Here is a 20,822-nt window from a genome sequence, read left to right on the forward strand (position 1 = left end):
TTCTAGCACTATACTAGGTGCTGGAGACAGGTCTGGACCCAACAAGTTCACCGCGTGTTGGAGGGCCTGAGAAGTAAAAGAACAATTAAGATACAATGTTCAAAGTGCTTAAATGAAAGTGTGCACAAGTCTAGACGCCTTGTGGAGTGGGCGACCCCACGGGGCGGGGTAGGGAAATGGCGGGCACAGCGGTTTGCTGCCCAGGTGCGTGCTGGGTCTCCCAATCCGCGGGGCAAGTCCAGTAGAACCAGTTCTCTGAGGTCACAGCTCTCCGGCGGCTGGGGCGCGGGGACACCGTGGGGCGCGAGGGGACCCTGGCGCCTCCGGGCGAAGGAACGTTAGCAACACAAGGGTCCGATTTGAAAGATGCGGGATGGAGTTTGCAGCCTGAAGATGGGATGCAGGAAAAGACGAATAGTTTGTCTAAGTTCTCTCCTTTCTCTCACATGGGACAGAAAAGATCAGGAGTGGTGGAAACCGGGCTTTTTGGAAAGCGAGTAGAGACCAAAAGCCTCGGGTCGACTGGCTTAGGGATCTTGGTTACTAGTCCTAGGCCTCCGCATCGGACCGGAACTCTAGTGTCAAAACGCCTAGTTTGGCGTCGGGTTGTAAAAGCAGCTGGACCTACACCGGAAAGTGGCGTGCCCGGTCGGGAAAAGCCGGGGACCCGGGCAGAGGCCACTCGTGAACCCCGGTGGGGAGGGCGAGTGGGCCTCTGCTGGGCGATCGCGTGTCCCGGACGTGCGAGGGCGACACAGCCTAGCAGGTGAGGGCTGAGGGGACCACCCCCCGACCGGATTGGGAGCTTATTGCCAGGGCTCTAGAGTTAGTGTTGCTACCTAGTAGCTGTAATGACCTCGGGTAGTTGAATCTTGGAACCTCCGGGGTCTCACCTCGGTAATAACAACAGTCGCTCTCCCGGAGTTGCTGTGAGGAGCCGATGGAAATACACGTAGAACAGTTTCTGGCACATGGTAAACCTTCCTAGATACACAGTCTTTCTAAAGACTGCTCCATTCAGCTGCGGCAAAAGTCTGGGATCATCCGTTAACGGGTTTGACTTTATTGGTAAAAATATGAGACGAACGTTTATAATTACAGTTGTATTAGAGACTTAGCAACACTACCGAGGGTTTGGGAAACAGGGTGACTATTACTCATCATCCCATCATCCTATGCTAGACTTTAAGACTTTTATTCCCTCCTCTCCCCCACCCAAATATATTATACTTTTAAAAAATATTTTGGAGACAACGGACTGTGGGGGTTGTCTCCAAAGCCCAGTACTTTTTAAAAAAATATATTTTATTGATTTTTTACAGAGAGGAAGGGAGATGGATAGAGAGCCAGAAACATCAATGAGAGAGAAACAGCGATCAGCTGCCTCCTGCACGCCCCCCACTGGGGATGTGCCCGCAACCAAGGTACATGCCCCCGACCAGACTCGAACCCGGGACCCTTGAGTCCGCAGGCCGACGCTCTATCCGCTGAGCCAAACCGGTTCTAGCAAAGCCCAGTACTTTTTATTGTGAGAGGTTTATTAAAGCTGGGGACAGTGAGACAGGAAGACTTAGGACAGAAGAAACAATAGAGGGACTGGAGGGGCCTGCTTTTGCTCTCTAGAGACCTATGGGCAAGAAGTGAGCCCGGGCAGGGCTGCTGCGCTCACTGCAGAGTCGGCGAAAAGGGGGCCTTGGGGACAGGTTTAGGGGGTCAGCCCGCCGTGAGGTGCTGCTGCCCATTGCTCCCCTGGTTGCAAGTCACCCCCCGGGGGGGGGTATCCCTTAGAGTTAGGAGATGCGTGCCTGAGGGGAAAGGGAACCACACCGGTGTCCTCCTGGGAGGGAGAGGACCTCTGTACGTTTTTATACTTGTAATGTTCGCACATATGGTCCTGTAGCTGGAACAGGTAGGAGAGGGGACCCTGCGGTCTTCCTGGTTCTGGCAGCACTTCCTGCCAGCACGTAAGAAATGTTGTTGCAAAGAGCAAGGTTGTTGTTTTTCTAGAGTGATTTATATTGGTAATGCTATACATACAGAGAGGCAGCAGCAGCAAATGGAAAGATCTCAGGCCAGCACACAAGTTGGAGATTCCATACCGATTGACATTGTGAGCTTCGGCAAGCTGCTCCATCGGTTGGTGTCTTGTTTCCCTGAGAAAGGAAAAGCTACCTGCCTTGTCTTACAGAAGTCACATGTGCATACGTCAAGGTTGCTTGAACATATTGAGAATGGTGTTTAAATGGGATAGTATTAGTGTTACTGTTTATTTCTATCTTTGAGGACCTCACATAGTGACTGATAGTCAAAGCCTTGTTACTCAGTGTGAGCCTTGGACTAGGAGCTTGTTAGATATGAAGAATCTTGGAGGTCCTGATAGACTTACTGGATCAGAGACCCTTCTTATAGCCATCATTCCCCCTGGTCTTCAGAAAAATCCCTTAAGGTAGGTAAGGGAACTGTTACCCCCAAGGAAATGGAGACCTCGGAAGGTCAACTGGTTTACCGGAGGGTAAACAGCGTTAGTAGGTTTCGCCATGCGAAATTGCCAATATTTACAATACTTACAACCTAATAAGAGGGCAGGGCCAGGTGTCAAGTCAAAGTTTTCTTTTTTTTTTTTTTTTTTTTTTTAAATATCTTACCTGGAGCCCTAACCGGTTTGGCTCAGTGGATAGAGTGTCGGCCTGTGGACTCAAGGGTCCCAGGTTCGATTCTGGTCAAGGGCATGTACCTTGGTTGCAGGCACATCTCCAGTAGGGGGCGTGCAGGAGGCAGCTGATCGATGTTTCTAACTCTCTATCCCTCTCCCTTTCTCTCTGTAAAATCAATAAAATATATTTTAAAAAAAATCTTACCTGGAGTTCGCTTTTTTAAAGATGTTTTTATTGATTTGAAAGAAAGGAAGGGAGAGGGAGAGAGGAAATAGAAACATCAATGATGAGAGAGAATCATCGATTAGCTGCCTCCTGCACGCCTCTTACTGGGGATCAAGCCCACAACCCAGGCATGTGCCCTGACCTGGAATCAAACCTCTGATCTCTTGGTTCATGGGTTGATGCTCAACCACTGAGCCACACCAGCTGGGCAAGTCCCAAGTTTTCTGATTCCATATTCAATGCACACTCTAAATCCCTCTTTTATTTTCTTTTTAAATCTCCATATGAGGATATATTTTTTGTTACTGATTTTTTTAAATATATTTTTTTATTGACTTCAGAGAGGAAGGGAAAGGGAGAGGGAGAGGGAGAGAAACATCAATGATGAGAGAATCATGGATCAGCTGCCTCCTGCACGCCCCCCACTGTGGATGAGCCCGCAATCCAGAATTGAACCCAGGACCCTTCAGTCCACAGGCCAGTGCTCAATCCACTGAGCCAAACTGGCTAGGGCATCACTGATATTTGAGAGAGAGAAAAGACATTGATGTGAGAAGGAAACATTGATTGGTTACCTCCCTTAGGTGCCCCACCCGGGAATTGAACCTGCAACCTTTTGGTATACAGGATGATGCTCCAACCAACTGAGCTCTGTGGCCGGGGCTGTAAGTCCTTCTTTTTATGAAGTGCTAACTGAAAGGGTTAAAGAGACTAACATGTCAATTAGCTTAGGTCCTGGAGTGAATGAGGTGAATATTTTATTCTAGAAACCAATTATTTCTTTAAAAATCTAGTCCTGGCAGAGTTGCCAAAAAACAAACAAAACAAAACCAGAAAACAATAAAAGCACAAAATCAGCATAAAAATTTGTTTTAAAATGAACACAATCTTTTGAAACACATACTTGAATTATTTTGGGGTCGATTAATCATAAACTCCACGAAGGGCTCTGTGTTTATATTTATTTTGGTATTTTTTTCACAAGTTAGCTGGATGCATTATGTATAGTGCAAACAGTATTCTCGTCATACGTCCTGGATAAATGTTTGTAGAGTTAGAAAATAAATTCATGAATTTCACAATACATGATCTGTGTTGAATTTGAAATTGTGATATATTTTTTGCTACACTTGTAACTCTTCGATGTCTCTTCTTTTATAGGTGGAATTGGGCTGTGAGCTGAAGCTTCTTTCTCTGGTAGCCCAGGGAGAAATTTAAGTTTCGACTTGTTCTTACCATGGCTCTGGTTCACAAATTGCTGAATGGCTCTTACATTCTCAGTAAAGGCCTAAAGCCAAGTGTTGCCGCATGTCCATTTTTGAGCACCCGCTCTGCAGACTATTGTTCCAGTGGTCTTCAGAAACCAGTGGCTACTCCTGGCAAAGCTTCCACTCAGAGGACCTCTGCAGGGGGTTTGCAAGGAGATCAGAGAGAAGTTGCTTTGGATATACCTTCTCCTGAGGAGAAGCCTGAAGTTAGTTTTGATAAAGCAATTAAAGATGAAATCAAGGAACATTTTAGGCGTTTGAAGGATGAGATAGTGAATCATTGGATAGGGCCTGAAGGCCGCCCCCTGCAGGAGATCATTCTGGAACAAGCCAGAGTTGTCTGGCAGTTCCGTGGAAAAGAAGATTTGGACAAGTGGATAGTGACTTCGGATAAGACAATTGGAGGCAAAAGTGAAGTGTTCCTGAAAATGGGCAAGAATAACCAGAGTGCACTGCTGTATGGAACTCTGAGCTCCGCGGCGCCGCAGGATGGGGAGAATAGTCAGAGCGGATACTGTGCAATGATATCCAGGATCCCGAGGGTAGGTCCGGCCCAGGAGCTTGAGTTTTCTGGTGAACTGGGGTGACACTGTAGCACAAACTGTAGCTGAGAGTTCTGTAAATGAAAACGCCTGGCGCCTCCTCTTGTCTGGGGTTCTGTAACTCCTGGGCACAAGCTGAAGCACCGGGGAGCGGCTCCTGAGGCGGGCTGCTTGTTTCTGGGCATCACTTTGGTCCAGAGTGGCGCCTTCTTACGTTTAACACGTTAAGCGCCAAGCCTGTTTTGTCTTCCTTTCTGCTTCCGTCGCCGGGGACTGACTGGCACTTAATGTGTTAAGGAGCTTGAGAGGTTAGGCAACTGAACAATGATCTGGAGAGGTTTGCATCTCCTCTAACATAGACCACAGACCCTGAAATGGCCAGGGGTTCCTTAGGGTGGATGTAGGATCAGTATGTGGCTTTTTATTTATTTTAATTAAAGTAAACTTAATTTTAGAGTAGTTTTAGTTTTACAGAAAAATTGCAAAGTAGTAGAGAGTTTCTGTAATGCCCTCATCTAGCTTCTCCAATTGTTACCATCTCACATTACTATAATACATTGTCATAACTAAGAAACCAACATTGGTACATTACTATTAACTAATTCCAGACTATTTGAATTACACTAGCTTTTCCACTAATATTCTACTTCTGTTCCAGGATCCTATTCAGGGTTTTACATTACATCTAGTTGTCATGTCTCTAGTCTCCTTTGGTCTGTGACTGTTTCTTAGTTTTTCCTTATTTTTCATGAGGATTTGAGAAATACTGGTTAGATATCCTATATAATAAAGAGCTAATATGCTAATTGGACTGAACAGCAGAATGACTGTCCGGACGACCTTCCAGATGAAGCCAGGGCTGCGAGGGGGTGTGAGGCAGCCGGGGCTGTGAGGGCTGAGCCCCTTTCACGAATTTCGTGCATCAGGCCTCTAGTTTTATATAATGACCCTCAGTTTGGGATTTTCTGATTCAGCTGGGGTTCTGGGTTTTTTTCTCCTGGTTAGACTGGGGTTCTGGGCTTTTAGGAAGAATGCCACAAAGTTAAAGTACCCTTCTCATTACATTGTCTGAAAGATACATGCAGTGCCCTGGCCAGAGAGCTCAGTTGGTTAGAGCATTGTCCCAATACTCCAGAGTTTTGGGTTTGGTCCCTGGTCATATAACAGGAGTCAACCAATGAATGCATAAATAAGTGGAGCAATAAAAATCAATGTTTTGCTTTCAAGTCAATAAAAAAAAGATATAATTTCTTTTAAAGGAAAAGAAAGGTATGTGCTAGCAACATGACATCACTGATGTGTCAACTTTGATCACTTGGTCAAAAGAGTGTTTGCGGGGTTACTCTATTGTTCAGTTACTTCTTTTTCTTTCTTTTTTTTTTGAAGAATAGTTTATTGATTTTTAGAGTGAGAGGAAGGAGGAAAACATCGATGTGAGAGCGCGACATTGATCTGCTGCCTCCTCCACCCAACCCAGGCATATGCCCTGACCGGGAATCGAACTGTGACCTCCTGGGTCATAGGTCGATGCTCTACCACTGAGCTATGCCTCTCGAGCTTTTTTCTTCTTTCCATACCATGTTCTTTGGAAGCAAGTCACTAAATGTACCCTACTTTCAAGATGGGAAGGTTATAGGATTAAATTGTATCTCCTGAAAAGTGTACTATACACATAAATTATATGTATTTTTGGGATTCTTCAGAAAGAAAGATTTGTTTCCTCTACCACATTTATTTATTTGTTAGTATGGACTCACACTTTGGGTTATAGTCCAATAATATGTTGTATATTTTGTTGCTGAAATTGTTCTAGCTTTGGCCACTGGGACTTCTTTCAGGTTGGCTCCTGTCCCTTGATCTGCCCCCATCCTTTTGAAAAAATATTTTTATTGATTTTCAGAGAGGAAGGGAGAGGGAGAGAAAGATCCATGTGAGAACAAAACATCGATTGGCTTCCTCCTGCATGCCCTCTATTGGGGATGGAGCCTGAAACCTGGGCATGTGCCCTGACTGGGAATCGAACTGGCAACTCTGGTGCACAGGATGATGCCCAGCCAACTGAGCCACACTGGCCAGGGCCCCATCCTTTGGGGTTTTTTGTTTTTTAGCACATTTTGGCTCTACAAGATGTTCTAGCTCATCTTGTATTTCCCTTGTCCCAACCCTAGAATAAGCCATTTCTCAAAAGAGCTCTGGTTTCTTTTTTTAATGAAGGATGTTATTAGAAACCAAGATCTGGGCAATGAGTATGCTTGTTGTTACTGGGATGACACTACATCTAGGACATCCAAGTGGACATAGCTAGGAAGTATATACATACCAACTTGTGCAAATACGTGTCTATAATTTTATAATTTCTATATTCATGTTAATTTTTTTTAATCCTCACCCAAGGATATTTTTTCCATTGATTTTTAGAGAGTGGAAAGGAGAGGGAGAGATGGAGAGAAACACTAATATGAGAGAGACACATTGATTGGTTGCCTCCGGTATGCCCCAGACCAGGGCTAGGAGCCTGCAGCCGAAGTACATGACCTTGACTGGAATTGAACCCCGGGCCCTTCAGTGTGCAAGCTGATGCTCTATCCATTGAGCCAAACCAGCTAGGGCCATATTAATCTAAATATGATTTCATACTAATGCTCTCTAATTCAGTACCAAGTGGTTCAGTCTGGCCTTCCCCCTCTTGCTTCTGTAACTTCACTTTGAAACCGTGAGAAACCTATCTCCCACCATTTACCATCCATTTACTTATTAGTTTAACCCCAATATACATGTAAAGCAGTTTCAGGATTTTTTAAAATTATATTTTTGGTGATTTCAGAGAGGAAGGGAGAGGGAGAGAGAGATAGAAACATCAATGATGAGATAGAATCACTGATCGGCTGCCTCCTGCACACCCCTACTGGGGATGGAGCCCGCAACTGGCATGTGCCCTGACTGGAATCAAACCTACGACCTCTTGGTTCATTGTTTGATGCTCAACCATTGAGCCACACCAGCTGGGCAGTTTTAGGATTTTTTTTTTTAATATATTTTTTATTAATTTTTTACAGAGAGGAAGGAAGAGAGATAGAGAGTTAGAAACATCAATCAGCTGCCTCCCACACATCTCCCACTGGGGATGTGCCTGCAACCCAGGCACATGCCCCTGACCGGAATCGAACCCGGGACCTTTCAGTCCGCAGGCCGATGCTCTATCCACTGAGCCAAACCGGTTTCGGCAGTTTTAGGATTTTTAACCCAGAACTCTGTGAGACAACTCGACCAAGTAGAATACAGTGTTTATGTATAGTTTATTTTGTCTTTAGCCTTATAGTATCTAGTCAGAACACTTTTCCAAAGTGACGTAGGTTAGTTCTCTCTCTCCACTGGCCTATGGCTTTTACAAATTTGTTGACCAAGTATTGTTTCAGGGCTGCTCTGGACAGATTCCCATGTCTGACCTTGGCCACAGCCCCTGCATGTTTGCTTGGATATTGTGCTTTAAGGAGAAAGACAAATGTTAGGAGTATTAGGTTCCATATCTCCAGATAATGATGAAAAAGAAAGGTAGGTATTCTTCCAGAGGCAGCAAATTATGCACACCAACTTGTGCACACCAAGATTTTTTTTCAGGCCCTGAAAATCCACAAAATGGAATTGATCAGTCCACAATAGAAAATAATTCTGTGGCTAAATATTTATTGTGGAGTAATAGAAAAATGTTCATAACATTTAAAAAATATGTTTTTATTGATTTTTTTTAGTGAGAGAGAAAGGAAGAGGGATAGAGAGAAAGAAACATCCATGAGAGAAGAACATCATTGATTGGCTGCCTCCTGCATGCCCTCCCCCCCCCCCCCCCCCCGGGGGATCGAGCCAACAACCTGGGCATGTGCCCTGACCGGGAATCAAACTGGTAACCTCTTGGTTCCTGGGTAGACACTCAACCGCTGGGCATGATAACATTTATTAAGTGTACCTGACATTCCTTGTGCTGATTAGTTTACATACATTGTCCCTTTTATTTCTCACAATAATATTATAACGTATGAGCATTCCAGTTTTGTTTGTTTTTTTAAAAATATATTTTATTGATTTTTTAGAGAGGAAGGGGGAGGGATAGAGAGTTAGAAACATCGATGAGAGAAACATCGATCAGCTGCCTCGTGCACACCCTGTACTGGGGATGTGCCCGCAACCAAGGTACATGCCCTTGATTGGAATCGAACCTGGGACCCTTCAGTCCGCAGGCCGACACTATCCACTGAGCCAAACCGGTCAAGGCTGTTGTTTTTTTAATGGATATTTTTCCATTGATTTTTAGGGAAAGTGGATGAAAGAGGAAAGACAGAAACATCAATGTGAGAGAAACATTGATTGGTTGTCTCCTGTACGAGCCCTGACCAGGGCCCAGGCCGGGGAGGAGCCTGCAACCAAGTATGTGCCCTTGACCAGAATCAACTCTGGAGCCTCTGGTCCGGAGGCCGATGCTCGTTCCACTAAGCCAAACTGGCTAGGGCTGATCATTCCAGTTTCACACATGAGGAAACTGAGGCTTGGGGAGATCTAGTAACTTGTCTAGAGTTATATAGCTAATTAATAGCTCATGTCTGCACACTGGTATTCTTAACATCAGATTGCCTCTGAGATTGTTGTAAATAAGCACCTTTGGAAATTAACACTAAGTTCCACTTTGAAAGAGAGAGACAATATAGATCAGCGGTTGCCAACCGTTGGTCCGTGCACCACTGGTGGTCTGTGAGGTCCAAAAGGTTGGTGACTGCTGATATAGATGGTTAAGAACACAGATTTTGGTCCAGCCGGTGTGGCTTAGTGGTTAAGCGTCAACCCATGAACCGAGAGGTCACTGGTTTGATTCCCTGTCAGGGCACATGCCCAGGTTGTGGGCTTGATCCCCAGTAGGGGGCATGCAGGAGGCAGCTGATCAATAATTCCCTCTCATCATTGATGTTTCTATTTCTCCCTTCTCTCTGAAATCAATAAAAACACATTTAGAAAAAACAACAGATTTTGGAGTTATTTATTAACAGTACTGGATTTATCATTTATTAGAGTGCTCAGTTTATTTATTTGTAAAGTGGAGTGTAAAGATAGTACCTATCTCATAGGGGTGTTAGAATTAACTTATGCAAGCAGTGTTTAAGTTTTTCAATAGATGGTAACTATTGTTATATCAATTTTAAAACTTGAGCTCTTTCATAGTTTTCTAATTTATTGGAAGGCAGTTGTCATTAAATGGCCCACTCAGCGCGGTTGTTGTTTTCAATTGGGAGGGAGTTTCAGACTCTGAGCTCCAGATCCGGGCGAGTCTCTGGGGACCCAGACTCAAACGGGAGAAGTGGGACTGTCTGGCTTCGGTCGGAACTCGAAGGCAGCTTTCTCTCCGAGGTTTGCAGCCATTGCTGGGACTCTGAGAGGCAGAGCCCCTGGGGAAGAAACTGAGAGCAGCCATAACTGCTCGCTCCGCCCGCCCTGGAGATCCCCAGGGACCTGCCCCGCCCAAGCCCGGTGCAGAACCATTTGCCGGATAGCCTCAGGCAAAGGCTAGATTAGCACCACCCTAGAGATCCAGCACAGAAGCTCTCCCACTGCAGACACAGCGGACTCTCATAGCCAGTTAGCCTGGAGGTCAAATCACCCCCGGTATTGCCGACATCAATCAAGGCTTAAAGGCAACAAGACTGTGCACAAAGACCACTTGGGGGTGTACCAAGAAAGCATAAAAAATGCGGAGACAAAGAAACAGGACAAAACTGTCAATGGAGGATATTGAGTTCAGAACCACACTTTTAAGGTCTCTTAAGAACTGTCTAGAAGCCGCCGATAAATGTAGTGAGATCCTCAAGAAATCTAATGAGACCCTCGATGTTGTGATAAAGAACCAACTAGAAATTAAGCATACACTGACTGAAATAAAGAATATTATACAGACACCCAACAGCAGACCAGAGGAGCGCAAGAATCAAGTCAAAGATTCGAAATGCGAAGAAGCAAAAAACACCCAACCAGAAAAGCAAAATGAAAAAAGAATCCGGAAATACGAAGATAGTGTAAGGAGCCTCTGGGACAGCTTCAAGCGTACCAACATCAGAATTATAGGGGTGCCAGAAGAAGAGAGAGAGCAAGATATTGAAAACCTATTTGAAGAAATAATGACAGAAAACTTCCCCTACCTGGTGAAAGAAATAGACTTACAAGTCCAGGAAGTGCAGAGAACCCCAAACAAAAGGAATCCAAAGAGGATCACACCAAGACACATCATAATTAAAATGCCAAGAGCAAAAGACAAAGAGAGAATCTTAAAAGCAGCAAGAGAAAGAAACTCAGTTACCTACAAGGGAATACCCATACGACTGTCAGCTGATTTCTCAACAGAAACTTTGCAGGCCAGAAGGGAATGGCAAGAAATATTCAAAGTGATGAATGCCAAGAACCTACAACCAAGATTACTTTATCCAGCAAAGCTATCATTCAGAACTGAAGGTCAGATAAAGAGCTTCACAGATAAGGAAAAGCTAAAGGAGTTCATCACCACCAAACCAGGATTATATGAAATGCTGAAAGGTATCCTTTAAGACGAGGAAGAAGAAGGAAAAGGTAAAGATACAAATTATGAACAACAAATACACATCTATCAACAAGTGAATCTAAGAATCAAGTGAATAAATAATCTGGTGATCATAATAGAATCAGGGACATAGGAAGAGAATGGACTGACTATTCTTGGGGGGGAAAGGGGTGTGGGAGATGCGAAAAGAGACTGGACAATAATCGTGCACCTATGGATGAGGACAGTGGGTGGGGAGTGAGGGCGGAGGGTGAGGTGGGAGCTGGGAGGATGGGGGGAAAAAAAAGAGGAACAAATGTAATAATCTGAACAGTAAAGATTCAATTAAAAAAAATAAAAAATAAATAAATAAAAAGATTCTCAAAAAAAAAAAAAAATGGCCCACTCAGGAGTCATTGCTCCATAGGACCAGGGAAAGAAAGTACATAATAGTAATTCTTTTCCATTCAGTGATACAGGTGAGTGCCCGCCCCATGTAAACTGTCCTGGGCCATTCCTATCTTGAACATTACCTTAGAAACATACTGTGTCGGTATTTTGTACTAAAGTAGGAATCACTAGATTTATCTACTCCCTTGTGAGGGAATTGAATCCGAAAAAGAAAAATGATTATGGATCCCTTTGTTGTTACAAAAAGTGCTAACTCACGATTTGCTAATAATGGAAAGTGAGGTGAAATTAACTTTCCTTTCTGTACCTTAGGGTGCTTTTGAGAGAAAGAAGTCTTATGATTGGTCTCAGTTCAATACCTTGTATCTCCGTGTCCGTGGAGATGGTCGGCCTTGGATGGTGAATATCAGGGAGGACACAGATATAATTCAGAAGAAGAATCAGATGTACAGTTACTTCATGTTCACCCGTGGTGGGCCCTACTGGCAGGAGGTCAAGGTAACAGCCCAGGTCTTTACTGTACATCTTCTGAGATCATGGTTACATTGTAGTTTTTCTTTTTCTTATTAGTCCCTCTTGGAAAGTGTGGGAAAGGAAAGAAGGGAGAGGACCAAGGAGCAAGATTTACACAATTGACTTTTTCTTTGATTAGTATATATGTTAGCCTACTAACCAGGAAATATTTTTTTTAATATATTTTATTGATTTTTTACAGAGAGGAAGGGAGAGGGATAGAGAGTTAGAAACATTGATGAGAAACATCAATCAGCTGCCTCCTGCACACCTCCTACTGGGGATGTGCCCGCAACCAAGGTACATGCCCTTGACCGGAATCGAACCTGGGACCCTTGAGTCCACAGGCTGACGCTCTATCCACTGAGCCAAACCAGTTAGGGCCAGGAAATATTTTTGATGAGGATATGGCCAGGTACATGCTAAGTCATGGGTACATCTCTGGTTTATGCCTAAGTAGACGTTTCTTTTAAAAAAATATTTTTATATGTTTTTATTGATTGAAGAGAGAGGGAGAGATAGAAACATCAATGATGAGAGAGCCTCGACCAGCTGCCTCCTGAATGCCCTCTACTGGGGATCGATGGGCCCTGACTGGGAATGGAACAGTGACCTCCTGGTTCATGGGTCAACACTCAGCCACTGAGCCACACAGGCTGGGCAGATGTTTCTTTTTAAGTTTCTGCTCTATCACCTCTTCAGGGCAGCTCTACTAATATAGTGTCCCTAGCTTAGTAGAAAGGCTCCCTTAAGAGTAATAAATACTTCATCCTTTACAATCATCAAAATTTTTATTTCTTGGTAGTATAAGGCAGTCTTATTTTGTAAATGAGAAGCTTTGAGAAGGTAAACAATGTTAACCAGAGGAAAATAAGTGGAAATTCAGGGAGGACTAAATCAAGTGTCCATTCCTGTCTTCTAAATCATGAAGGTTTTAATCCATAAACTCAAAAGGAAGTATCCATTTTGTTCATACTTAAAACTAATGCTTATCCTGGATTCCTTTTTCCCTCACCCCCATCCAGTCTATTAGTAAATCCTGTCCTATCTACTTCCAGAATACACCCAGAGCGCGCCATTTCCAGCCATCTCTTCCACTGTCATCGTTGTCCAGGCTTTGGGATTGCTTTGCAGCAGCTTCTTTATTGGTCTCTCTTTGTCCTCTTGCCCCCTTAAAATCCTCTCTCCACACAGCAGCCAGAGTAATGAGCTTTCTAAAGCATAGCTCAGATTATACCTTTCACATGCTTAAAACCCTTCAACAGTTTTTCCCTTACAATGAGAATAAAGCCCAGACTCCTTAACACAGCCCCCTGGGCCTCTGATATCAGACCCCTGTCTTCATTTTCAGTCTCCCCTCCTACCTCCACTCCTCCACACCGGTCCCTTTTCTGTGTGTCAAACTCAACAAGCTCATTTCTATCTGGGACCCTTTGTACTCTGTGGTGTATCTCCTGGTATGCTCTTCCCTTCATATCTTCCCTGGCTTCTTTCCTATCATTCACCTCTCAGCTCAAAAATTGCCTCACAGAGGCCTTCCTGTCCCTCTAGCTAGTGTTGCACCCTCTAACCCCGTCACTTTCTTTTTTTTTTTAGTCCTTACCTGATGATATTTTTTCCATTGATATTTAGAGAGAGTGGAAGGGAGGGAGGCCATAGGGGAGAGGGAGGGAGAGAGAAACATCGACATGAGATACATTGATTGGTTGCCTCACACACATGCCCTGATGGGCTGGGGATTGAACCTGCAACTGAGATAGGTGCCCTTGACTGGGAATTGAATCCAAGATCCTTTCATCTGAGGCTCAATGCTCTAACCACTGAGCAACCAGCCAGGGCTAATCCAGTAACTTTTTAAAAAATATATATTTTATTGATTTTTTACAGAGAGGAAGGGAGAGGGACAGAGAGTTAGAAACATCGATGAGAGAGAAACATTGATCAGCTGCCTCCTGCACACTCCCTACTGGGGATGTGCCCGCAACCAAGATACATGCCCTTGACCGGGATCGAACCTGGGACCCTTGTGTCCACAGGCCAACACTCTATCCACTGAGCCAAACCGGTAAGGGCAGTAACTTTTTAAAAAATATATATTTTTATTGATTTTAGAGAGGAAGGGAGAGATCGAGCCCACAACTCCAGCATGTGTCCTGACTGGAATTGAACCGTGACCTCCTGCTTCATAAGTCCATGCTCAATCACTGAGCCACACCGGCCAGGCGCTTTGTAGTTTATGCAAATATAAGCAAATAGGAATATAATTTTCTCCTTTTTTAAACTGAAAAAATAAAAATTGCATAATTTGTACATCTTCTGTTTCTATTTTTAATATTTAGATCCTGAAGACCTTCCATATCACTACATGGAATATTTTTCATTCTTTTTGTGTGTGTTTTTGTATTTTGTTATGTGGATATCCCATAGTTGACTGAATGAGTCCTGTATTGATAGTCACTTGGGGTGTTACCAATTGCTATAATATTTTATCAGTTTTTGAGACGTTTTAAAAATTAATTTTAAAAAACCTGTAGATTTGTCTATATCTTTTTTTAAAATGTATTTTGATTTTTTACAGAGAGTAAGGGAAAGGGATAGAGAGTTAGAAACATTGATGAGAGAGAAACATCGATCAGCTGACTCCTGCACACTCCCTACTGGGGATGTGCCCGCAACCAAGGTACATGCCCTTGACCGGAATCGAACTCGGGACCCTTCAGTCTGCAGGCCGACGCTCTATCCACTGAGCCAAACCAGTCAGGGCTATATCTTACTTTTTGACTAATATATTGTGAAGGTCCTCTCTCTCTCTCTCTATTTTTTTTGCTGTTAGAAAAAACTGTATCTTTATGTATTTTTCAGAGTTTGTCTGAAATATAAATTCCTAAATGTGAAATTGGTAGGTCAGTTATGACATTTTAAATTTTTTTAGTGCTGTTGGTTTTCTATTGCTACATAAAAAAAACTTCCATAAACTTAGCAACTTTAAAAACACATTTATTAGCTCAGAGTTCTGTAGGTCATAAGATGAGACAGTAGATCTGGGTTCAATGCTCAGGGCCCTATAATGCTGTGCTCAAGGTGTTAGCTGGTCTATATTCCTTTCTAGAGGCTCTGGGCAAGAATCTTCCAAGCTACTCCTGGTTGTTAGCTAATTCAGTTCCTGTGACTGCAGGGCTGCTGTCCTTCCTTTACTGGCTGTCAGTGAGGGGCCACTCTCCGCTCCTAGAAGCTGCCCGCACTCCTTGCCATGTAGCTGCCTCCATCTTTAAAGCCAGCAGTGGAGAATCCCCCCACCCCATTGAATCCCTTCATGCTTCTAATCTTTTATCAGTCAGTCCCTTTTACGGGTTCAAATGATTTAGTCAGGCCTACAGAGAATAACCTATAAAAAAAGTCAACTGATTTAGGACCTTATTTCTGTGAAGTTCCTTCATAGCAACATTGAGATTAGTGTTCGAATACCTCAAAGAAGGTGCGTGTACACTGGAAGTTGGAAGTCTTGGGAGCCATCTTAGAATCCTACCACAATCGCCAGCTGCCCTCTAAGAGTTTTCATAATTTTCACTCCTAACAGCTTACAAGTGTGCCTGTTTCTCTTCACCCCCATATTTCTATTGGGTTATTTAATCATTTTCTTAGTTACATATCTGTGATCCAGATGACTAGCCACTTGTCATAACTGCATCTATGAAATAATTTTATAATTAAATTTAAACTATCCTTCTTTTATCATTACAATTACATACAAATGCTTCAGTTACTTACATTTCAGCTATGAAATAAATGGTTTTCTTTTTTCAGATTCCTTTCTCCAAATTTTTCTTCTCTAATCAAGGAAGAATCCGGGATGCCCAGTTCCAGCTTCTACTTGACAAGGTAACGTTTTACTTTCATTCAGAACTATATTCTCTTTAGTGAATCAGAACTCTGGTGAGGATGAATTCAGTCCATTTTGGAAGGCTGGCAAATGAAAGATGGAAATTCCTACTCAAGGCCTCCCCCTGTAATACCCAGACAGATGTTTACACAGATCTACCTATCCTTTGAGCCAAATCCCTATCCTGGAGAATTTCATCATGGTCTTCTCTTGAGCATGCCTACATTTTATTTTAGCTTTAAAATAAGAGAACAGTATTGAGTTCAGGAAAGCTTCAAGAACCTCCATTAGACACCCATGTTGTCCTCACTAGCTTAAGTGGCACTACATTAAAGGAAAAGGAAAGGAAATAGAGCGTGGAAAGAAAAGTAGCCCTGTATTTCCTCGTAATTTGCTACAGCATATGAAAACTATGGTATACTTGCTAAGGGCTGATAGTGTAGTATGAAGACTCAGCTATAGTAATGATCTCATGGAATTTTAGTATGCGATTTTGATCCATTTCTCTATTTTAAATTTAGATCTCCTCTATTGGATTCACCCTGGCTGATAAAGTGGATGGTCCATTCTTCCTGGAAATAGATTTTATTGGAGTGTTTGCTGACCCAGCCCACACAGAAGAATTTGCCTATGAAAATTCTCCAGTGCTTAACCCAAGACTTTTTAAATAGAGATTACGTAGTAGTGTAGTATCTATGCTGATACAGAGACAAAATAAAGTATTTCTTTAATGGCATCAAATCAGTGGCCGGTATATATTCCCTAAGAGAAAGCTAAATGCTCCTCCTAAGAGGTACCAGATAGAGGGAAACCAAGTTCTAAACTGTAACTTAACTCAGAGAATACAGTTACTATACTGATGCAGAGATACTATATAAATAACTGTTTTTGGTTAGAACGATTCCTGCATGGTTTCCAAAGCAAGGAGTCTTTGAGATGACTGTTGATGGCCTACTACCACTCTGTTCCTTATAGGTTTCTTCTGTTTTCTAATCCATCTTTGAGGAAGACTGCTGAAGAATATTAAGGTAAAGGTGCTATTGAAGTCCCTGAGAAAAGACATACCTAGACCTGCTTAGACATACCTAGACCTGCTATCACAAATTATTACAGACCAGGTGGCTTAAACAACATACATTTACTTCTCACAGTTCCGAGGGCTGAGAAGTCCAAGATCAAAGTACTTGCATATCTGGTATCAGGTGAGTGTCCACTTCCTGGCTTATAGACAGCTGCCTTCTTGGCTGTATCCTCACATGGTCTCTTTCCCTTCCTTACAGACACTAATCCCAACACAAGGCCTCAATCCTCAAGACCTAATTGCCTCCAAAAGGTCCTACCTCCGAGTGCCATCATGTTGGAAATTGGGGTTTCAACATATGAAAAGGCTAATAGCTGTGGCTAGCGGGCACGGCCATGGCATACTCAGCCCCAGGGTGCCTTATGTGCCGGCCAGCTCAGCCAGGTTTGGTGAGCCAGAGTGGGGGCGGAGAAGGATTGAGAAAAGAAAGACAAGAGAAGAAAGCTAGGTCTCAGTGGGACACTGTCCTCTCTGATGGAGACCCAGCTTTCTTCTCTTGTCTTTTCTCAATCCTTCACCGCCCCCACTCAGGCTCACCAAACCTGGCTGAGCTGGCCGGCACATAAGGCACCCTGGGGCTGAGTATGCCATGGCCATGCTGACTCGCCACAAATAGCTGTTCCATCATCTTGGCCTACAATCTATTTTGTGTATTTTCATGTAATTATCCTTTGTTTTTAATAGCTTGTATTGAGGTATAGTTTATATAACAAAGTTTATGTTATTTTTTTAAAATATATTTTTATTGATTTCAGAGAGGAGGAGAGAGGGAGAGATAGAAACATCAATGATGAGAATCATTGATTGGCTGCCTCCTGCACGCCCCCTACTGAGCACCGACCTGCAACCCAGACATGTGCCCTTCACCGGAATTCAACCTGGGACCCTTCAGTCTGCAGGCCTGGGTTCTAATCACTGAGCCAAACCAGCTAGAGCAGTCTGTTTATTTTATATATATTTTTATATGATATATATATATATACACACACACACACACTTTTTAATTCTTTTATTTATACTTAAATACTAAATTTTTTTTATTGATTTTGAGAGGAAAAAAACATCAATCTGTTGTTCTACTTATTTATGCATTCATTGGTTAACTCTTGTATGTGCCCTGACCGGAGATAGACCCTACAAACTTGGCATATGAGGAAGACGCTGTAACCAACTGAGCTATCTGGCCGGGGCCACAAAGTTTGCCTGTTTTAAATGTACAAATCAATGATTGTTAGTATTTTAGAGAATTGTGCAGTCTTTACAACAAGCTAACTTTAGAAAATTTCCATCAGCCGAAAAAGAAACCTTAGTGCACCTCTGCAGTCACTCTCCAGCCCCTGGTCACTACTAATCTATTTTCTCAATAGGTTTATCTTCTTTGGATATTTCACTTAAATAGAATCACGTCACGTATGGTCTTTTTTGTCTGGCTTCTTTTCACTTAGCATAATGTCTTTGAGGTTCATCCATGTTGTAGCATCTTAAAAGTACTTCATTCCACCCTAGCTGGTTTTGCTCAGTGGATAGAACATCGATCTGCAGACTGAAGGGTTCCGGGTTCGATTCCAGTCAAGGGCACATATTCGGGTTGCAGGCTCGATCCCCAGTAGGGGGCGTGCAGGAGGCAGCCGATCAATGATTCTTTCTCATTGATGTTTCTCTCCCTCTCCTTTCCTCTCTGAAATCAATAAAAATATATTTAAAAACAAAAGTACTTCATTCCTTTTTAGTGCATAAGAATCTTTTAAAACCCACTCATCCATTGATGGACAGCTGCACTTTTTGGTTACATTGAATAATATTGTTATATATTTGTGTGGACATGTGTTTTCATTTCTCTTGGTGAAATACCTGGGTGTAGAATTGCTGGGTTATATGGTAGACAACATTTACATTTTTAAAGAAATTACTAAACTGTTTTTCAAGGTGGTGGTATAATTTTACTTTCTCAGCAGCAGTGTATTTGACAGTTACCACAAGGTTTCTTGATTGATCTGATATCTGCCTCGTGATAGCAAAATCTAAGTTTATTAAGTTCCCAGGAATATGTCCTGTTCGGTGGGTTTGTATATGTGAAAATACAAAAGAAGGACATGGGCATTTCTTCTTGGGGTGGGAGTGGGTGGTCAGGAGAGGATGCATGAGGAGTACATCTTAGTTGGTCAACTAAATCTTGGAAGCCAATTACATTTACAAAGAATGAATCTATCCCTGAGAGAAAACACTTTATTTATGAAAATCTGAAGCAGTACAAAACTCACAAGTTCCATTTAGGTGCAACAAACATGGATATGATGCTAAGAAACTCTAGTTTTTCCATAAGTTGAATAAAATTTAAGTTAGACCACAGTAATCCTTAAAGCAACAATCCTGAAATTTCAACATGGCCTTGTATATTGTTAAATAAGCAAGGCTAGAATGAGCTATAGAGTTTTTGTTTTTAAGAATATATTGAGTGAGATGACAATTACAAGAAGTGAGTTGAACAAAAGGTATGTAAGCTTGAAAAAAACTACATGGGTAAAATTTTGATGCCATAACCAATCCATATGGCCCCTTGTTTTATTAAGATGACTAGATTCTCTGGAGGATAAAAAGGGGACTTCTCCCAGCTTACCCTATCCATAAGTTAGTACTGTTCAATTTCTACTAAAGTTTGTGCTATAATAAGCTACCTTTAGGTAAATGCTCTTGCCTAGAAGAGGATTGCAATTCTGTTAATATTAGAGCCAGGAGGGGGAAATTGACATTAAAAATCTAGGTCAAGAATCTATAGGATGGGAAAAAAAAGTATAGGATAGATCTCATTAAAATACTGAGTTGTACAGGGACTTAGGAACAAAGTTAAGAGCAGAAAAAGATCTTTTGACTAAAGTAGGAAGGACAGTATAAAAATATTTACAAAAAAGGTTCAGAATAAAGGAATATTTACAGAATGTTAAACTATTAATCTGCAGCCATAATAAGGCCCCTTCGAGTTCCCAACAGCTCGGCTTTCTTCTCCTTTCGTTGCTGCTCATGTTTCTTCCGTTGCTCCTCCCTAAGAGGGACAGGTACACGTTAGGCTCTAGTGAAGCTCCGCTACAGACCCCTGGAAGCACTTGTTGGACACTGTCCGAACGTAAAGATGCCCAGCACACTGTGTAAAACAGTTCTGGGCATGCTGCAGTCTGATCTGGTGGTCGCTGATGAAAATCACTGCTGTGTTAAAGGGCTATAAATCCTAAAGTCAAGCACAGAACTGCAACCAGAAGGCACCCTGGTACCTAAACCCAACCCCTGTAGTTTTGATAAATGTCTACTTCTGGAAGTCAAAGGTCAAGCTCAAAATTACATAGTCTAGTGAAATCATGGAACTACGAACCACTGCCTTAAATCACTATGTTTTTATGAAAGGGATTTGGGGGGTGGGGGAAGGGGAGAGAAGTCTCAGGATCATGTTAATGATCTTAATAGCAAATATTGTCATTAAAGGTTTTGGTGGCAGGTGGATGTAGGCAAGTCAAATGACAGGTAACTCTGTATCAGGAGGGTTTCATGCAGGGAATCGACTCAACCAGGACCAGCTGCAGCCCAGGGCAAGCTCTGCCTTTAACTTGGTTTTCATAAAGATGAAAGCCTCTAAGGACCATCCTGGGTTTTCCCCATGTAGGGCCTTGAAGCCTAATAAACCTGGTTTCCCTGAAAGTAAAAAA

At 42.7% G+C, this 20,822-nt stretch overlaps 2 protein-coding genes across 2 annotated transcripts in view; one reads left to right on the forward strand and one right to left on the reverse strand.

The window, feature by feature from the left end:
* Nucleotides 1-613: 613 nt before the first annotated feature.
* NDUFAF1 (NADH:ubiquinone oxidoreductase complex assembly factor 1) lies at nt 614-16,787 on the forward strand. The gene is made up of 5 exons (XM_059658553.1): nt 614-766; nt 4,041-4,689; nt 11,966-12,151; nt 15,971-16,045; nt 16,568-16,787. The coding sequence occupies exons 2-5, from the start codon at nt 4,117-4,119 to the stop codon at nt 16,715-16,717; spliced, it is 984 nt and encodes a 327-aa protein (XP_059514536.1). The 5' UTR covers nt 614-766; nt 4,041-4,116; the 3' UTR covers nt 16,718-16,787.
* A 2,542-nt stretch (nt 16,788-19,329) lies between these two features.
* NUSAP1 (nucleolar and spindle associated protein 1) overlaps nt 19,330-20,822 on the reverse strand; it is a 40,589-nt gene continuing 39,096 nt past the window's right edge. Inside the window, exon 11 of the mRNA XM_059657561.1 lies at nt 19,330-20,167. Within this exon, the coding sequence (XP_059513544.1) occupies nt 20,074-20,167 (94 nt within the window). The 3' untranslated portion in view covers nt 19,330-20,073. The remainder of the gene's footprint in view (nt 20,168-20,822) is intronic.

Source organism: Myotis daubentonii, chromosome 1 (assembly GCF_963259705.1).
Source record: "Myotis daubentonii chromosome 1, mMyoDau2.1, whole genome shotgun sequence".
In the NCBI taxonomy this organism is placed as follows: domain Eukaryota; kingdom Metazoa; phylum Chordata; class Mammalia; order Chiroptera; family Vespertilionidae; genus Myotis; species Myotis daubentonii.

Excerpts from the sequence above, each read along its gene's own strand:
- NDUFAF1 (XM_059658553.1), top strand. The coding sequence starts at position 4,117 with ATGGCTCTGGTTCACAAATTGCTGAATGGCTCTTACATTCTCAGTAAA. Across the intron at positions 4,690-11,965 it reads TGATATCCAGGATCCCGAGG|GGTGCTTTTGAGAGAAAGAA; the intron begins GTAGGTCCGGCC and ends TCTGTACCTTAG. Across the intron at positions 16,046-16,567 it reads TCCAGCTTCTACTTGACAAG|ATCTCCTCTATTGGATTCAC; the intron begins GTAACGTTTTAC and ends TTTTAAATTTAG.